Source organism: Esox lucius, chromosome 10 (assembly GCF_011004845.1).
Source record: "Esox lucius isolate fEsoLuc1 chromosome 10, fEsoLuc1.pri, whole genome shotgun sequence".
NCBI classification, from domain to species: Eukaryota; Metazoa; Chordata; class Actinopteri; order Esociformes; family Esocidae; genus Esox; species Esox lucius.
The window spans coordinates 12138007-12158522 of NC_047578.1; the positions used below are offsets into that span (position 1 = coordinate 12138007).

General features: G+C 43.6%; 1 protein-coding gene across 2 annotated transcripts; it reads left to right on the top strand.

Moving 5' to 3' along the window:
* The first annotated feature begins 532 nt into the window (after positions 1-532).
* Positions 533-20373, top strand: LOC105023646 (cyclic AMP-responsive element-binding protein 5). 2 transcript variants are annotated; one of them, XM_010893012.4, is made up of 11 exons: positions 533-597; positions 4829-4890; positions 5037-5127; positions 6703-6812; positions 7101-7279; positions 10635-10764; positions 10969-11049; positions 17227-17583; positions 17750-17986; positions 18088-18196; positions 19038-20373. In XM_010893012.4, the coding sequence occupies exons 2-11, from the start codon at positions 4837-4839 to the stop codon at positions 19157-19159; spliced, it is 1470 nt and encodes a 489-aa protein (XP_010891314.1). In that variant the 5' UTR covers positions 533-597; positions 4829-4836; the 3' UTR covers positions 19160-20373. The 2 variants fall into 2 exon arrangements, with proteins under 2 accessions (XP_010891314.1, XP_010891315.1); XM_010893013.4 differs by lacking the exon at positions 533-597 and adding an exon at positions 684-1033.
* Positions 20374-20516: the final 143 nt, after the last annotated feature.

The following is a 20516-nucleotide window of genomic DNA, read 5'->3' on the forward strand; positions in this document are numbered from 1 at the left end:
CCTCTATTTTTATCCAAGGCAGTTCAGGGTCTTGAATCAATGTGAACTGCACTTGTGTTTATTGACATAAAAGGACATTGGAATCTCAAAAGTAACTTGAATTACTAACTCCTGTACTGATTCGATAGCCTATGGCAAATTAAGACATTCTGCTCAGGGTTTACCCTAATGGGACGTCCTGTAAGGCTCTGCGCAGTCTAGTTACAGACAGACCTCCCTCTTCCACCCGCTCCCCTTGCTCCTTTCGTCTTTACCAAGGTCTGTCTGACATTTGGTCCTGTGCGTCAAGTCCAAGGCAGTGCAAAAAGCTGTTGAAGGTGGCGGCTGGGCGATCGAGATGCAAGCCAACTGTAGCCTGTACCCATTAACTCGCTCCGCACGCTCGCTACACTTGGTTGAGTTCCACTGTCCCGAGTCCCGGTTGTTAACCCCGCCCCATCCGAAGCCGGACCGCAATGATTTAGAAGTTCAGGAATCCCACGTGACGTCACCCCTTGGGTGATGTAATGCTTCTGTAAATAGAATGTATTGTAATCCTGCCTCAGTCCAACGTGGTTCCTCTCAGCTCAGTGCCTGCTTGTCCGCTTCACTTGTTAGGTAAGTTTATCCTAACTTCTGTAGTCTACTACTGGATTCATTGTCACTTTAAGAATTTCGATTTCAGCGATTGATTGCCTACATTATGAGATAGATTTTAATTTTGATAACGCAAAGTTTGCTGTGTGCGGTGCTGGTGCGGCTTTGGTTAATGAACTAGCTGAATGTCTATTTGGGGGGTGTGACTGCACTCTCCGTGTCGGCTTGTTTATGAGGTGCTCATGTTCAGTGGTCGATCAACATAGCGCGGGTCATGTTCTTTGCAGTAAACTGAAGACTATCGGATTATTTTTACGTGAAGAAGCAGCTTATTCGAGTTGATTTTTGTTGATTGAGGACTTGTACAGCCTATATAAGTAGGGGAAGTTGGAAGCTGATTCGGAACGACTGCTGAAGTTTTTACACAAAAACCGAAGTTGGAAAATTTAACTGACAGGTGAATTGTATGTGTGTGCGTATGTATGTATGTATGTGTGTGTGTTGATTTCCATGTGCCCTTACTTCGTGGTAATTAAACACTGTTAATGTTTTTAGCCAAGTGATATTGTGTACTTGTGCTACAGTTATTTTGCCCTAAACTGTCGTTAAACAAAAACATGAATTCGTATCTACATTTGAGTTTGTGTCATCATACCATCACACCGTGGGATTTGTGCTCTTCATTGTTGGGCATGACGTCATGTTGCTTGAAGTCTTTCGCGGAGTTGTGCTGACTGTGCGTTATGCTGAAAAGCTCATAGGCTCAAAGGTTACTGATTTAAATAATCAGTGTTCAGAATTTAATGTGTAACACAATTTTAGTTAGCCAAGTTAAATAAATATTCAGATAATATTTAGATAACTTTCATATTTGATAATATTTCATGTTTGTGTTGATGAGGATGATGTGTATATAAATGATGGGGATGGTGATGATGATGAGGTGGTTGATTTCTTTTTGTCAGAAACCCATTCACACACACACACAAATTATGTGCACACACTTAGTTTAAATACACACAAACCTTTTTTACGAACACACACACACGCACCTATGAAGTCACCTCTACTCACATGGAGCAGGGCCGGAATATGGTGACTGATTCAGAGCAGGTTTGAGCCTGCCCAGATCTGCTGCTGGCACACTCTTTCTTTCCACCTTTTTCGCTCTCTCTTTCTCTGTCTCACTCTCTCTACCTTTTCGCTCACTCTCTCTCTCTCCCACTTTCTCTCTCTATTGCGTTGTGATCTAATGCTGTACCTCTGTTTCTCCTCTGTGTGTTTTCCACTCCCCGCTCACCTTTTACATCTCCCCCCCCCCCCCCCCCCTCTTCTCCCTCCTCTCCCTTATAACTTTAACATCAGTATTCATTTACAGCATAACTGTATCCATATTCCCCACCCCCTATGCCAAAACACATCCCGCTCTCTCTCAGGCCAAACCGGCCTAAGGGGACTGTGAGCTTATAAGAAATAATCTTCTAACCACAGCCAACCCCTCATCATCAACATCATCCACAAAGGTTAGAGTTGTGTGTGAAAGTGACAGGCCGTTCATGAAAGACAACAGCAGCCTTGGTGGCTGATTGACAAAGATGGTGACTGGCCTACATGGCCAGGAAAAAACATTAAATTCAGTGTCCAGGTCCGGGGTCTCTGACGGCTGATTAAGATGGAAAAAAGTCAAGCTGATATGAATATTGCCTTGAAATAGATGCCTGACGAAGCTCTTTGTGAATTGGAATGTTCTGAGTAAAGGTGTCAGAGAGTGTCATGTGTGCTTGCCTTTCTGTTCTCTGTAGTCACCCAGAGCTGTGTTCTCGCATCCCAAATGTCACCCCCCGTGGTGCACTACTTTCGCTCAATTAGCCCTGGTCTGAAACAGCTTAGTTTACAGAGAGGGTGTCGGTTGGGTTGTGCACCTCTTTCTGACACGGCTGTAAGGAATTCCTGGGATGACAGAGTTCACTTGGTCTCAGTGGAAAATGAAGGGCTAACACTTTTAATAAGTCATAATTACTCCCATCGTCAACTCTACCTCAAGTATATCTGTTGTGTCAATGCCTGTGTTGTCTTCTATCTCGAAAAGTGGATCATACCTAAGGCCTTCACAAGCAGGCAAGTTTATTTTTATAGCATACTTCAGGCATTGAAGCAATTCAATGTGCTTTACAAAGAAAAATATATAAAAACAATAACATAAAAACAAATACTCAAATGAAAACATCAAAGCAAATGAATACATAATAATAATAATAACAAAATACAATAAGAGAACATATAAAGAATAAAAGTGTGAAGCTATAAGGCTAACGATTAAAAGTGGGAAGCTATAAGGCTAAACAGTGTGGTTAAGTTTAAGTGCTCAGTCATAGTGAGAAGAGAAGTGTTTTTAACCTGGATTTAAAAATTGATATGTTTGGGGCACGTCTAAGATCTTCTGGAAGTTTATTCCAGTTTTGTACTGCTAAACGCAGCTTCTCCATGTTTAGTTTGGACTCTGGGCTCTACTAGCTGACCTGTGTTCATGGATCTAAGAGCCCTACTCGGTTTATATTCTGCAAACATATCAGAAATGTATTCAGGTCCTAAACCATTCAGAGATTTATAAACTAAAAGCACCACTTTGAAATCTATTCTGTAACTGACTGGAAGCCAATGCAAAGATTTAAGAACCAGGGTGATGTTCTCTGTTCTCTTGGTCCTGGTTAACATTCTAGCTGCAGCATCGCTGTGGAAAAATCACAGTTTCAGTTCAGAGTTAATTAATTTATCCTGTTCATTTGCAAATCAAATAAATAGAAGAGTGACCTCCCATATATTTTATTTCAACTTATTTTAGGAGAAACGGTGAATCGTGCAAGTGTACAAATGAATTTCAACTATGCACTTAAGGTTAAACCAAATCATAGTATGTCACAATTCTGGAAAAGAGTTTGATTTGGGCAATTTGAGCGGCTGTAAAATAATTCCTTATTAGGTCCTTATTAGCCGACTTAACAAGGTTCCAGGATTTGTGTCTTAGCCCTGAGGTTTTTCTTTCCCAACATGTGACCTGTTCAGGGAAAATGTTGGGCCACAAGTGACAGGTGGTTCCCGAACTTGAGCCATGGTGTGTCACGCTCACATAGACCCTGACTGCATCATTTTCCCTGAGATTGTGTTCCAACCCTGCAGTTATCCATGATGTGGGTTGGGTGAAGTAGCGGGGCATTGGCCGCTACATCTAGAATTGTATAACCATTGAATTATGTCAGGACAACCCATGTTATTGGGATTTGATTGCATCCGATGACCAACGTGGAAATGTGAAATGCTGACTGCGTGTGCACACTTGGCTCTGAATGTGGCTCTGAACATTTGTTTAAAAAGCTCATTTTATATCAGCGGTTTCCTGTACAGATGTCCACCCTGAAACCCAAAAGACTGAAGAACAACAAGAGTTGATGCACAGTGGCTAGGAAAAAAACCCTAGTAGAGTCGCTACCTAGACGGAAACCAAAAGAGGAGCCAGAACCTGAGTTGTGGCTTGTCTTCTTGAGGGGGAGCAGTGTGAAGATTAAGAGTACAGGACCGTTTAGGGCCACATCAGTGTTTTTCAATGTTCAGATGAACAGTGGGTCAATTTATGCAAGGAGATCAGCGTTCAGAGTTAGAATCCAGATCAGTTGCACAACCAAGTGGACAAGGATGAGGAAAAATAGATGGGCTGTGGGTAGTGACAGCAGGAATCATCAGGCAGCAACTTGATCTGCAACACTACCGGAACAAATTTATACAGCGACAGCTAGGAATCGTCAGGCCAGGCAGTCCTAAAATGTGGTCCAAGGGGCTCAGGTCCTACTAAGATTCAACGGGACACCAGAAAAAGTTGAGAGAACCTTCCTTTGACTCAAATGACACATCCGCATATAATTCAGACTGACCAATGCAACATTACACAATTGGAGACACAAAACTATTGCAGTGTGAAACTAGGGACTGAGAAGTGGGTTCCAGAGACACAGTGGCCCATCTGACTATGTGTATGTCTCTTGCCTCTGACTATGTGTCTTTTGGCTCAGACTGTTTGTGTTTTTTCATTCTCACTGTATGTATGTGTCTTTTGGCTCCACCTAAATGTGTGTCTTTTGGTTCTGACTGTGTGTATTTGTCTTTTGGCTCTGACTGAATGTGTATGTCTCTTGGTACTGACAGTTTGTATGTGTCTTTTGGCTCTGACTTAATGTGGGTCTTTCGGCTCTGATTGTAGGTTTGGAGATGAATGAGGAACAAGACCGGCCCTATGGATGCAGTGCTCCTGGATGCTCTCAGGTCAGTGGGGCGTGTGTATGTCTGTGTGCTTGTAGCTATATCCACTATTGGCTGCTACCATAGTTCAATGAAGATCTGATAATTGTACAAATTATTCTCTTTTTATTTTTCCTCTTTCTCTCGCTCTCTGTCTGTTGGTTCTGCAGCGGTTCCAAACAGAAGACCACCTGATGATCCACAGGCTCAAGCACGAGATGACTCTCAAATTCTCCTCTATCAAGGCTGATCCACTCGCAGGTAAGAATAAAAGGCCAAGAAGTAGATGGCACAGAGAGAGCATTAGGTTAGTATTAATGATGATGTTCATTCTATTTATCCTGGTTCTATGGGAATTACTGTTGTTGCCATATAGTCCTATTCTCTTTTTATTTCCGTTTTGGTCTCTCTTCCTTACCCCTTCTCTCTCCCTTTCTCTCTCTCCCTGTCTTTCTATTTGACCCTTATTAACTTATTTCTCTGAGGTATTTATTTGTATTTCTCTAATGGTCAGGTTTTCTTAGTTTAGAGTTTGTGTGTCTGACTAGTCACTCTGATCCTATGACAATATTTCTCTTCCCTTCCGACCGGTGGAATACGAGTCTGCTTATCAGCTTTGTCCCTCCCCCGTTCACATCTCTGGTTAACTGTCTGTCACTCAGGCTGAACGCTGTCTGGTTCAGGTGTGTGTGTGTGTGTGTGTGTGTGAGAGAGAAAGAAAGCATGTGTGTGCACATTTGTGTGCATGTTGTGTGTGTGTGTGCGCATGCATTCTACTTTTTCAATGGTTGATGAAAAGGCGATGAGCGGAGGCGATGAGCAGTTGTACTGGACAGTATAACAACAGTGATAGCAGACAGAGGGAAGAAGTAAAAGGATGGTTGACTAACAGCCGTGGAATATAAGCTCTATTGGCCATATACCACACCCATGGTGCCTTATTCCTTAAGTATAGCATTACCATACTATGCAACAATAGAACTTGCTGCCTGTACAGAGACAACAAAAATATGCTGTATCGTACCGGACAGGGGCAGACACTATCTGTGTTCGTCTGTCGGGATATAAACATCTTTTTTGACCTATGACCCCACCAGTCAGTTTCTGTATTGTCGGTGCCTGCAGTCCCTCAGAAATCTCCTGTCAAAACAAAGGAGTGTTGAACCGGTGACTTCTGACCTGTCAACCTTTAAACTCTGATAGTTTAGACTACAGGGGAGAGACGTCCGTCTGATCTTATCTCAGTTACAATTGTGATCATTCTGGGGAGAAGTTTTCCCTATGTACAGCTCTTGGATCCGCTTCCCGTTTTCCAGTCCAAGCCTTAAATGAGTGGGGAAGATGTAAAACTGCCCTGAGATAAGTAGCCAAAGGCCTAAGGTCAGGAACATTGGCCCGCATTTTCTTTGTTTTGGGTTCCACTATATTTCTGGTACAGGATCTTCCTATTTTTTTTTTACTGTACAATTACCACGAATTTTGCCAAACATTTGTTTGATTTTGGAAATCTGTCCTAATTTTCACAAATTAAATAAGAAACATTATGTAATTGAGTCTCAATGTGGTGAAGGTATGAAATTATATCTATTTTCTTTAAAAGACAATCTGCTCTGTGTTGGTTGTGAAAGGTGCCCAGGGAAGGTTTAACACAATGTCCCTAAACATAATGACCCTAAAGTTGAAACTGATTTAACATTAAGCTCCCCAAGGTGCTGGTCTGTGTCTGCAGTCAACAAAACCTGTCTGTGTGCTTTGTTATAGGCAATTGCAATATCATGGATGTAATCATTTCTGTTTGAGGCTTAATGTCTGTTTGCTCTCTGTGTGCATGATCAGACCAGACGCCGACGCCAACCCGTTTCCTGCGTAACTGCGAGGAGGTTGGCCTCTTCAATGAGATCGAACAGGAGTTCCACCAGGCACAAGAGGAGCTGATCAACAAACAGGTCAGACACAACACTTCCCACCATGCACAGATGAACACTGCTTTGTTAGAGTACAGCTATCTGTTCAAACCAAATCCTAATGATATGTAATGCATTTACATAAATAACCATAATGCATTTACATAAATAACCACAACCCTAGGGCTCCACCCAACACCAAAAACTGTTAACTAATGGGTACAAGCCAAGAATCCTATATGGTTCTTCTCAGCACCTTTGGCGTTATTCATTTATAGAACAACACCAGAGTGTAGATTGTAATGGGTGTTGTGTTCCTCTGTCCTCCAGACTCAGAATCTCCCTCAGAAGGGATCGACATGTGCGAACCAGCCCCAAGCGCGTTCCCATCACCAGCCCCACGGCAGCATGGGGGCTCTTAGCTGCAGCATGGCCGGCCAACAGACAATGTCCTCTGCCCAGTCCAACTCAGTGATCACCCAGGTCCCCTCTGTGCTCACACACTCAGGGTGAGTAGACACACAGACAAAGATTCAGACACCCAGACACACTCCGACTGACACACAAACACACAGACACACACACACACGCTTGTGTTTTGCTATGCTTTTTTGGGGTTCACAATTGATTTCCATGAGCAATACTATCCTTTCCAACCCCTAACCTTAACCCTAATCCCAACCTTAACCCCAACCTTAACCCCTAAAATCCTATTATAACTTTAACCTTAACCGAAACCCCAATTACCTAAAAAAGCAATTTACGTGAGGTCTAGCAAAATGTCCCCTCTAGTCAAGATTTGTCATGGTTACTATACTAGTCAGGACATCTGGACCTCACATGTGTAGTAGTACACACACACACACACACACACACACTTCATACACTGACATACACACTCATGCTAAAAAACACATTGAACTCACACATATCGACATACGGCTTGCTTCCCCTACCCTTCTCTCTCTCTTATTGTCCCTCCGTTTCTCTCTCAATTCAATCGTAATTTAATTTAAAAGGCTTCATCGGAATGGGGGCATTTGTTTACATTCACTAAGTAAGTGTAAAATAACAAAAGATAAAATGAAAATAATAAAAAACTAAATTGGAAATATATCTGACATTCTAAGTAAACATTAGACAAGTTTCACACAAGTTTCAAAAGGATATAGCATCCCTCTCTTTCTCACCCGCTCTCTACCTCCCCCATATCTCTCTGCTGCCATAACCATAACTCATTCTGTCTGGAGCAGGCTGTCATTCCCCAGACAGACTGATTTATTAGGCCTTAATGAATTTGAGATAGAGAGAGATTCAGAGATAGTGAGATGGAGCTGCAGGCTACTAAGAGAGACCGCTGGTCCCACTTCAAACCCTCCAGTTCCTTCTCACCATCTCTCCCCATACCTTCTCTTTCCCTCACTCGTCATCTCTCCCTTGGTCCTTGACACAAACCAGTCATCGTGTCCCAGTCCCAGTTCCAGTCCCAGCCACAGCCCTAGTCTAGCCCTCAACCAGGCCTTAGCCCCATCTTGTCCCGGTCTCAGTCCCAGACCCAGTCCTAACCCCAGCCCCAGTCCCAGTCTCAGTCCCAGACTCAGTCCCCGTCCCAGCACAGCCCTAACCCCAGTTCCAGTCCCAGCCATTGTTCCAGTCCCAGCTCTAGTCCCAGTCCCAGTCCCAGCCACAATCCTAACCCCAGTCCCAGTCCAAGCCCCAGCCCCAGCCACTGTCCCAGCCATAGTTCCAGTCCCAGTCCCAGCCCTAGACCCAGTCCCAGCCATTGTTCCAGTCCCAGTCCCAGCCCTAGACCCAGTCCCAGCCATAGTTCCAGTCCCAGTCCCAGCCCTAGACCCAGTCCCAGCCATAGTTCCAGTTCCAGTCCCAGCCATAGTCCCAGTCCCAGCCACAGTCCCAGCCACAGTCCCAGACCTAGTCCCAGCCCTAGACCCAGTCCCACCTGCATTCCCTGCCCTAGTCTAGGCCCTAGTCCAGGCCTTAAGCATTGTTGTGGTGGTGTGGGTTACATGGTCATGGTATCAACAGTAAGAGAAGGGAGATTAGGCATGGCTCTGTCTTTCCTCCCAACTCCAGACATCTGGCCCTGCTTTCTGAAACCTGTCACCGGCTCAGTTCTTTACTGGAGCTAAATCTACATGAGTATGTTGGGGTTAAGGAAGAGAGTTGAGCTGTCTGGTTGATGCATGTGCTGGAGGGATGATGTGTAATCGATACTTTCTACAGTACCTTTATGAACCCTGACATACACTCTCTGGCTGATTAGTTGCATTCATTGATTAATTCTCAATCCTGAAAGACACCCTCGTCAAAACTAGTAACAACACAGGAATTAGGAATTAGTCATTTGGAACACAGTACTAGACTTTTAGTATATGTAGTTCTTCAGAAGAGTTTGAGTGGGCTTAGCAACAGCACAACAAAACACAGCAGAACACAAAATAGTACACTTGAATATTAAAGTGGAGAAAAGTCCAAAAGTGTTTATTTTCCTTATTGAGAACATACTCTGTACAGTATTCTGACCTGCATGATTTGAAACCTGAACACTGATTGGTTGAAATCCATGGTATAATGGTCTCATATACCATGGATCTCATATACCATATACCATGCATAGTTAACCAATCACTGTCCAAATTCCACATAAAAACCATCCAATCATTGCTTTATTTTTCTCAATAAAATCCACCCTCTGCTAAAGTACAAAAAGGAAGCACTGTACTTTTTTTTTTTTCAGTGGGTGGTTTTTCTTTCCAATTTGGTGATATCCAATCCTCCAATCCTTGACTAAGGCCCTGCTTTATCCCAACAAACTTGGGAGAGTTGATTTCAGGTTATTCGTCGTCTGAAGCACATCCTGTGCCCTTCTGGTTCTTGTCACTCTGCTAGGGCAACAAGGAGACACCAGAATCCTTACTCGCCGGACAGAACACACATTCCGGCCTTCAACCTTGTTTGAACTCACAGGCCTCCAAGCCGCCACAAGCAGTCACTAAAGTATGATGAGGCAAGGCAACCATATTATTAACTGCCCAAACCCAAGGTGCTAGCCAATTGCTCTGCTGACCCCTGAGAACTATTTCAACCAATTACTGCACATGAGCAAAATGATCTCTATGAAATCCTCAGGACGGAACTTAACAGTACTGATCAGTAGAGAACTCTGAGTATGTGGGGGACAATATCCAATGGACAGTTAAAGTCAGACAACGAGTTCCTCTGCAGCCCAGGCTACGTCCACTGTAGCGATGATGTGGTCTGTGTTGGATTCCGGGGATCTGACTGTTTCTAGTTATGTTTACTAATGGTTTCCACAACGACCCTGTCTCAGAGTGTCTGGCTGTGGGCCCGGACAGACTGTTATGGTTACGTTAGGAGGTTGTTGTTAGTCTTTTTTTTTTTTCACGTTTAATTCTCTGCTTGCAAGAGTCAGTGGTGACATCACCATTGATGACCTCAGCGCAGTGAGGGAGGCCCACGCAGTCTGATTGGCTGAGGTCCAAAATCATTACATCATCGCAACCCGGCCCATTCTGGGGCACACGTCTCTTCCTCCACTCAATCTAGGGCTTTTCCCCTCACTTTCCTTTTCCCTTTTCCTTTTGTAATCTTCCTTGTCTCAATCGCTGCTTCACTCTTTCCCTCTTTCACTCCACCTCCTCCTCTGATTCTATCGCTCACAGTACTTTCCATCAGTCTTTCCCAGCCCCCTTGAACTCTCATATCTCATCCTGCTCCAACTCGCTGCCTATCATTCTCGCCTGGTTTCTCGCTCTGATCTGAGATAGTTGTGGAGAGTGAGCTTCTCTGACATCTGACTGCGCCTTCTCCTCCTGATCTCAGACCAGTCCCTGGCCTCTGCTCCTCCCTGTTGCGCCTCAGGAACAACAGACAGAGACAGCCCCTAGCTGCCTCCATACCCGGCACACTGCCAGACCCAGCCATGCAGGGAGCATCTGCCCAACACATGTCTGTGAGTACACACAACGTTAATTACGCCATCCTTCCTTGCCATGATAGACTTGTAGTTAAGAAATACCCTCCAACTTTTTGTATTGTTTAACCAAGTCCTAGTATAATATTATTGTTGTCTAGAAATCCGCTGTGTGGATTTGAAAAAGATTGTTTTCTAGGTTGTAGGGTGCAAAAAGAATGACTTGTTTGTTTTGTTTCTCAGATGGAAAGACAGATGCCTATGGGATCCAGTATGATGAGCATCCAGGGTCCCGCCCACAACACTTCCTGCTCTTCACCACAGGTACCAGCTGATCAGAATGATTTCTTTCATTTCATTGCATTTGAATGTTTTTGCATGGGTCTCAGTGGTGACAGATTAAAGGGACCTGTTGCTTAGACTTGCTATAGAGGTCTCTGATTTATTCTATGAGAATGTGTCACTACCCACCTCTAAGCCAAGTCCTGTTTTATATGCCCTAACTTTTTCCTGTCACATCATTTTACATATACAAATGCACAGAAACGTACATGTATATACAGTATGCAGTGTACACTCTGTCTTTCTCTGTTATTCTGTCTCTATCTGGGAGGCCCCATTCAGCCTCTGGCTAATGTCATTCTTCCCAGACTGGAACAGAAAGGAAACAGAATGTAACTCTACACCTTGACACACACTAGCCGGACCAGAGGAAGTCACATGTTACATTCTCTCCCTCTACCACTGTAATTCACTTAAACCTTATCTTTCTCACTCTCTTTTCTCCGTTGCTTACTTTTCTTTGTCACTTTTCACCTTTTATATTTTTACAAGTTGCCTTGGATACATGATGTCCAGTAGAGTGCTTCAAACGCATACACAAAACACTATAACAATCTGAAACTTTAAACAAGCACCAGACTTCCCAACCACACACACACACACACCACAGTACACACACCCCACCACATACATGCTGATACACAGGGCTGTGACCTGACGTGATGACCCTGTGCTGGGGGTCTATAGGGGATCGTGTTTCAGAGCTACACAGTGCTGTGGAAAGACACATTTTACCCCTAGCCTGGGGATGGCAGGTCTTTGTGTGGTAGCTGTTCAGAAATGACCCTCTCCCGCTCTCAGCTAGCGGCCCACACTATGGACACAGCTACGCCTCATTTGACGTGAGGAATTTGACATGACCACTGTACAACTGTGGCTTGTGTTGGAATCATGAAATCTTGGAATAAAAACTTGAATTACTGCTTTTGTACAATATATAGACAGTTTTGTACATTTTATGTTTGAACTTTCTGTTGTTTTGTTTCTCTAATGGCTCATTGGAATAAGCAATGCGACTTGTGGGTTAGTCATTGTGAAGCATCTGGGTTAGCTTTTCAGAGAGGAGGTCAAGTTAGCTCCATTCCAGGCTTCATCTATGCTGGTTTGATATCAGGGAGACGAGTGACGGTTGTCACACATGTGACTAAATAGTGTGTTTCTCAGAACAAATATATTTTCCAAGACCATCAAACACACTCAATTCACAGGTGGTACCCAGCCCCGCCCCAGGTCAGCTGTCACACACTAGGGGTTTTGTTATCCCAGTTGAGTCGCGTGACAGAGATAGGGCTGGAAACCAGGGGCGCAAGCCTTTTTTCTGTCAAATTTCTGCACTTGGAACATTGTTCCCTCTTCTTCTTGGGAAAATAGATCATAGGGGTCTAATTAGTTAGTGAAACTGGGTGCCAAATTGGATACGTTTTAGCCGGACGAAATGTGGACCAATAAAACACATCTGTTTCACTAGTTTTGGGCAGCACAGTATTGTACAATACAGTAGGATTTGGTCAAGTAACTTTAATTCAGTACAGCGCATCTCTATTAAATTGCACTGTATGGTGTATTCTACTGTACTATACTTTATTCTATTGTCCTGTACTGTACTCTACTATACTGTCCTGTAGTGAATTGTACTATGCTGTCCTGTATTGAACTCTACTATAATATCCTGTATTTTACCCTACTATGCTGTCCTGTATTGAACTCTACTATAATATCCTGTATTTTACCCTACTATGCTGTCCTGTATTGAACTCTACTATAATATCCTGTATTTTACTCTGCTATACTGTCCTGTATTGTACTCTGCTATACTGTCCTGTATTGAACTTTACTATACTGTCCTATATTGTACTCTACTATGCTGTCCTGTATTGAACACTACTATACTGTCCTATATTGTACTCTACTTCACTGTCATGTATTGAATTCTACTATACTGTCCCATATTGTACTCTTCTATACTGTCATATATTGTACTCTACTATACTGACCTATATTGTTCTCTACTATACTGTCCTGTATTGAACTCTACTATACTGTCCTATATTGTACTCTACTATACTCTCCTACAGTGGGGAGAACAAGTATTTGATACACTGCCGATTATGCAGGTTTTCCTACTTACAAAGCATGTAGATGTCTGTCATTTTTATCATAGTTACAGTTCAACTGTGAGAGACGGAATCTAAACAATCCAGAAAATCACATTGTATGATTTTTAAATAATTAATTTGCATTTTATTGCATAACATAAGTATTTGATCACCTACCAACCAGTAAGAATTGTAGACCTGCATAAGGCTGGGATGGGCTACAGGACAATAGGCAAGCAGCTTGGTGAGAAGGCAACAACTGTTGGTGCAATTATTAGAAAATGGAAGAAGTTCAAGATGACGGTCAGTCTCCCTCGGTCTGGGGCTCCATGCAAGATCTCACCTCGTGGGGCATCAATGATCATGAGGAAGGTGAGGGATCAGACCAGAATTACACGGCAGGACCTGGTCAATGACCTGAAGAGAGCTGGGACCACAGTCTCAAAGAAAACCATTAGTAACACACTACGCCGTCATGGATTAAAATCCTGCAGCACACGCAAGGTCTACCTGCTCAAGCCAGCGCTTATCCAGGCCCGTCTGAAGTTTGCCAATGACCATCTGGATGATCCAGAGGAGGAATGGGAGAAGGTCATGTGGTCTGAAGAGACAAAAATAGATCATTTTGGTCTAAACTCCACTCGCCGTGTTTGGAGGAAGAAGAAGGATGAGTACAACCCCAAGAAAACCATCCCAATTGTGAAGCATGGAGGTGGAAACGTCATTCTTTGGGGATGCTTTTCTGCAAAGGGGACAGGACGACTGCACCGTATTGAAGGGAGGATGGATGGGGCCATGTATTGCGAAATATTGGCCAACAACCTCCTTCCCTCAGTAAGAGCATTGAAGATGGGTTGCGGCTGGGTCTTCCAGCACGTCAACGACCCGAAAAACACCACCAGGGCAACTAAGGAGTGGCTCCGTAAGAAGCATCTCAAGGTCCTGGAGTGGCCTAGCCAGTCTCCAGACCTGAACCCAATAGAAAATCTTTGGAGGGAGCTGAAAGTCCGTGTTGCCCAGCGACAGCCCCGAAACCTGAAGGATCTGGAGAAGGTCTGTATGGAGGAGTGGGCCAAAATCCCTGCTGCAGTGTGTGCAAACCTGGTCAAGAACTACAGGAAACGTATGATCTCTGTAATTGCAAACAAAGGTTTTATGTACCAAATATTACGTTTTGCTTTTCTGATGTATCAAATACTTATGTTATGCAATACAATGCAAATTAATTACTTAAAAATCACACAATGTGATTTTCTGGATTTTTGTTTTAAATTCCGTCACTCACAGTTGAAGAGTACATATGATAAAAATTACAGACTTCTACATGCTTTGTAAGTGGGAAAACCTGCAGAATCGGCAGTGTATCAAATACTTGTTCTCCCCACTCTATATTGTAATCTACTTCACTGTCCTGTATTGTACTCTACTATACTGTCCTATATTGTACTCTACTTCACTGTCCTGTATTGTACTATACTATACTGTCCTGTATTAGACTCTACTATACTGTACTGTAAACTACTCCTATAAACTACTTGTGCTTAGTATATACAAGTGTGCTAGTACTTTTGTCCTTGGCTGTATGTTTTCAAAGTAATGGACAAAGGTATTGGCAACCTTGCACTTCATTCAAACAACTCAAAATTGTCACTGAAAATACATTGAAATTGAATTTAGTATTTGGTCACGACAAATCTTTATTTCAATGTAAATATTCCACTTTAGTTTTTTTCAGCACATAATATATCCACGAAGTGAAAAGAAATGGCATTGACAAAATGATTGACACCCTGGACCTTCACCCTAGTATTTGGTAGCACAGTCGTTCACCAAAAAACTACGGTCACATGCTTGGATGAGCTTCCTGCACGTCTGTACTGGTAGTTTGTCCCTGTCTTCTTGTGCAAATGATCTCTGAGATTGAAAGGGTGCATCCCAATTGCTGTTTTCAGATCTCTCTACCGATTTTCAATAGGATTTTCATCTGGACTCATTGTTGACCACTTGAGAACAGAGAAGTGTGTTTGGGTTGATTGTCCTGCTGGAAAACCCATGACCTTTGATGGAGACCCATCTTTCTGGCGCTGGGTTCGACATTGAGCTCCAACATGCCTTTGTATTCTCCTGACTCCATGATACCATGCATACATTCGAGGCACCAAGAGACATTGGCAGCAAAGCGACCCTGAACCTCCACCATGTCTGACTATGGGGAAAGTTATTTCCTTTGAAGGCTTTGTTTTGTTTTCTGTAAACAAAGAGATGGTGTGCTTTACCAAAAAGCTCTAATTTGGTCTCATTTGGCAACATGAGATTTTCCCAGAAGGATTGTGGCATGTTCAGTTGTGTTTTGTCAAATTGCAGTCCGGCTTTCATATGTTTCTCTGTAAGCAGTGGGATTGTCCTGAGTATCCCACTGTCAACCCCCTTTAATAGAGTTGGCCACAGAGGGTGCGAGTTGAAACTGCCATACCTTGTGTCTGAAGGTCAGCTTTAATCTATGTGGCAGTTGATTGAAGTGCTTTCTTTACCGTTCAAGATTGCCAATGCCTGGCTATGTGTCTGTCATCCTCAGAGAATTCTCTGGTTTTCTTTCTTTTCTCCATGCTCTTTGTGGTACACATAGTGATACAAAACAGGAGAATTAGGCCTTTTCTCTATTAAAACTGGCTAAATGATTGATTGTCACATCGACAGGTTGAGTTCCATTTCAAAGTAAAGGAGAATCACCTACTTGAATTTCAATTATTTCTAAATTAATTATTTCTAACTTCTAGAAGATGCCAATAGTATTCTAGGATTTAACTGTGGAAGGTACAATTTAGTCACTTATTCAGATTTTGTGGTAACTGTAAACCAAAGAAATACACATGTGGATACCAAAATCTGTTTTTAACGTACCAAAACTGTTTTGTAGAAGAAATTATCTGAATACAGTTCAAGGGTGCCAGTACTTTTGGCCACGGCTGTGAATGCTATACAGTGATATACTGTGCACTATGGGCCGTGGATAAAAGTAGTAGAAAGGGAATAGGAAGCATCTCATGCGTGGAGCACTGATGAATATCATGTTTTACTGTGTCACATGAGGTGGAATACAGTACCGCATGCTTTCACCGTGATCAGCCAGACAGAAATGTCAACCTGCTGTAGTAATGTACCAGTACAGCGTTGTGATGTCATCGTAATCCACCATGTTACAGGGTTTCTATGTAGTAAACAGAACTCCACCACACTCAATGTGTGTGTGTGTGTGTGTGTGCGTGTGTAGTGCGACAGAGACTGTGCGTCTGAAAGAGAGAGAAGGAGAGAGACAGAGAGAGGGAGAGAGAGTGTCTGTATGGCTGGCTGGCACAGCTGGCACAAACTGCTGCATGACCTCATTGTTGGCACTCTCTAAATGTACTCCCTTTTTTTCATTGGTGAATGGAGCGGAAAAAATAAACTTCTTCTCTTAAAGAAATATTGCGTAACCAAGAGCGATAGTAATGTAGGGAGTGCAGTGATGTCATTCTTTGGAAAAACTCTCGAGTGCATCCCCAAAGGCCCCTTATTCCCTATGTACAGTAGACAACTACTTTTGACCATAGCCTCTCTGTGTCAAAAGTAGTGTCCTATTTAGGGAATAGGGTGCCATTATGTACCCTGGCCTCTCTTGCCAAGTGTGAGAGGAAGGAGAGAACTCTGCTAGAGTTGTAAGGACTTGGATGTGAGAAGAGGTGGTATTCATCTTAATGTGTATTTGATCAGAAGTAATCTAGAATTCATATACTGCATACATGGTACTTTAAGCTGAACATTTTCTAAATGTAGATGATTCGCACTTGTTGATCCGGCTAACTGTCTTCCCAGCTGTTAAAGAGAGAAGGAATGAGAAGTGCAATGATATTTCTTTGAACTGTGATCATTTCATGTAACTGCTTGAAGGCCTTTTAACAAGTTGTTTTTTTCCGGCTTGATTTAAAAAAAAAAAATTGTGTTAGTGTTGTTGAGAAACGGCATATAGACAACGTTTTAATAGAATGTCAACTTTAGTTGTAATGTGGTGGTGTTTTTTTCTCAGAGGAATAAAACGCTGGGTCACCCCAACCAGCAGCACCAACACCAGCACCCCGGAGCTGTCGCCAACGGCAACATGGGTCCCACTATGGGTCACATGATGGAAATGATGTCACTGCGGCAACGCAACACCCAACTTCAGCAACAACATCACCATCAGCATGTGCAGCAGGCTCCGCCCATCTCCTACCAGCAGCACTGCCACGCCCCCCCACACCATCTGGGAAACGCCCACAGCCAGGGCCACCAGACGGGAAATGTGACGCACCATCAGGTCCGCCAGTCACCTCCATCACACCTGCAGGCCAGCCACACCCACCAGACTTCTCCGCACATGCCCCTGCACTCCGTAGCTGCTCAGGTACAGCACACCGACCCCGGCCGCCCCTCTGCCTGACATTTAGCTAGCTCTGCATGAGGGTAGCGGTCTCTGAACTTGGATGACGTCCGATTATCATTCCTGTTATAGAAGTGGGTCCAGTGACGGGTCACATGGTCTTAACTGACACTGTGTTCGTTTCCTCCAGTTGTCTCCAGCAGCGCAGCACATGCAGTCCTCTCAGCAGTCCCACTCCCTGCATCCAGGCCAGAGCTCAGGGGGACGCCGCAGGAGGATTGTGGACCAGGACCCAGACGAGCGCCGGCAGAAGTTCCTCGAACGCAACCGAGCTGCGGCCACGCGATGCAGACAGAAGAGGAAGGTCTGGGTGTCTTCGCTGGAGAAGAAGGCAGAGGAGCTCACGCACACCAACATGCAACTGCAGGTAGTGTTACACACACACACACACACACACACACTGGAGCTTATCCAAACACGCACTCACAAACATTATCACTAATGACTCTGTCCTTTGTTTTACTGAAGAACGAAGTGACCACTCTGAGGTCAGAGGTTGGCCAGCTGAAGCAGATCCTGCTGACTCATAAAGATTGTCCGGTCACCGCCCGCCAGAGAGAATCACAGGGGTACCTCAGTGAGTAACATCCCGACCCCATCCATCAGAAATCAGTCTGACTCACACCCCTACCCTCCACAAAACACAAGACTCCCACGACCGTTCAAAACACAGCCCTCTGCCCCGACCATGGGAGTGAGATGGGCCTTTTGCAGAGCGCGGGATCCCCCTGTTCTTTTTCGTGCAACTTGGGTGTGATCAGCTCTGTGAGAGGATCCTAGTGCTCTGTGTAGAAGTACGCTCGTGTTCTGTCTTCATGGGTTCATGACGCGCCTCATGTCCAACAGCGGCTGAGACCTTTGCACTTAGCTCACGTCTGCCAAGGTTCACATGTTCAGTGTAGCAGGAACAGTCTGATTACTCTTCCCAGTGTAGCTCCTCCGTGAGGGGTCTCCCCAATTTAAGAAACATCCTGAGTCAAATATGCAGGTGTCTTCGGAATTTTACAGTGGTCCGAAACGGTTCGCAGTTGATATTAAAAATCCTTTTGCACCTTAATTTCAGAATTTAAACATCCATGATGTGTATTCTTATAAGAATGGTAACCTGTGTAACCAGTTGATAGATTTTCTGAAGACAGAATGCAGACATTGGTATATTTCTATTTTTGCTCATTTTGCTGTATATCCTACTGTAATGCAAATGTCAAAATAAAATATCTATTTTCCTTATATGAAATGTACATGAGTGTTCTTTCATGTCGTATTATGTATAACAACTTTAACTTTTAGTGTAATTTCATCACTGTCGTTTTATGTTGTAGACGCACAGAAACCGAAAGAGAGAGAGAGAGAGAAAGAGAGAGAGCTATCAAAGACAAGCCCGGTTAATTTGATTGACAGCTGTCTCTGTGCCCCAGGTCCAGGGAGTTCGACAGGAAGTCCCTCCCCCCTGTTTCCCGGGTCGCAGCAGCAAGCCATCCAATCCCACAGCATCTCCACCTCCTCAGATGGAGGGGGCGATGGAACGCACAGGAATTAGAAATGACAGCACGGGTGGGTGCAACTCAGTGATTGGGAAATGCAGCTGGATAGAATGCTACCCATGTTGTCCCAAAAGCAGCCATTGCAACGATAGGACATTAGTTCTCTAGTACATCTTTGTGGTTCAGACCCAACAAACCCTTCCCACTGTAGCCCAATGGTAACCTTAAAGGTTCTGGTTAGGATAAAGTAGGGTGAGCTGATCCTAGATCTGTGGTCAGAGGCTACATCTACCTGGAACTAAACCCTTAGTGGGTGCATCTCAGTAGTCTGAAATGGCTTCCTCTCCTCGCCTCTATGGACTAGTTTCTATAGGCCTTAAAGCCCTGGCTCTTTAACACTGTGACACCACTCACCTGTGAACTGGATATTGTTGTGTCTGGGGGAATCTCTATTCTATTAATGGGTCTCTGTTATTGAGAATTTAGACATCCAAGTACTGTGCTATCTATTCCAGGACTTCCCCAATTGGGGCTTTGTGTGTGTGTGTGTGTGTGTGTGCGCGTGTGTGTGTGTGTGTGTGTGTGTGTGTGTGTGTGTGTAAACACACATCATATCAACTTCTGAGTGGCAGTTGTTTTCTCAGAATATGTCAGAGTTAGGTCTTGTAACTTGCAACCATGATTATGACCAGGAGTGATCCATCCTGACCGCCTGGGTATTACCAGGAGAAAGTTCCAAACTTTTATCCTGGTCAGGTAAAACTCCTGGCTCTAACCAAACTAAAGTTACTACATTATGCATTTTTGTATCTATGTTTGCTAAAGGATGTGTGGCTGGTGTAACCTAGGTCACTCTGAAATTCAGAACATTAATAAAAATCAATACAAATGTACATTTTATTCACATTTATATTGAGACCTGTAAATTGAATGAGATTGTTTTGTAACCTTGTAATTTAGAGCCTCCTTTTCCTCTGAAAGGAGTATAATTTTTGGTACCTGATTGTCGTTGTACATACAATAGGCCCAGAGGTTGTTTTTATTTTTTTGACCATGTTTTCTGAGGAGGGAAACCTCTTGGGCCTTTTGTCTAACCTCTGTAAAGCACTTAATACTTTAATACAGGGTGTATTTATCATGTAAACTTGGCCTATAACTTGTAGCTGTGTTCCCTGACTGTTTGTGACTGCGTTTTGTTTAATGTTTTTTGTACGGATGTTGACAATCGCTGCAAACCTAATATGAAAATAAAAGCACTTATTCTCTGGTATCTTATTGTTGTTTAACTCAAGGTTGGTTCACTAACTGTTATTTAACTTAAGGTTGGTTCCTGTCGATCAGTGGATCTGTGGGACATTTTGAACCAATGGGCCTGTCAAACACAGTATAGCCTGCCCCCTAGTGATCCTTTCT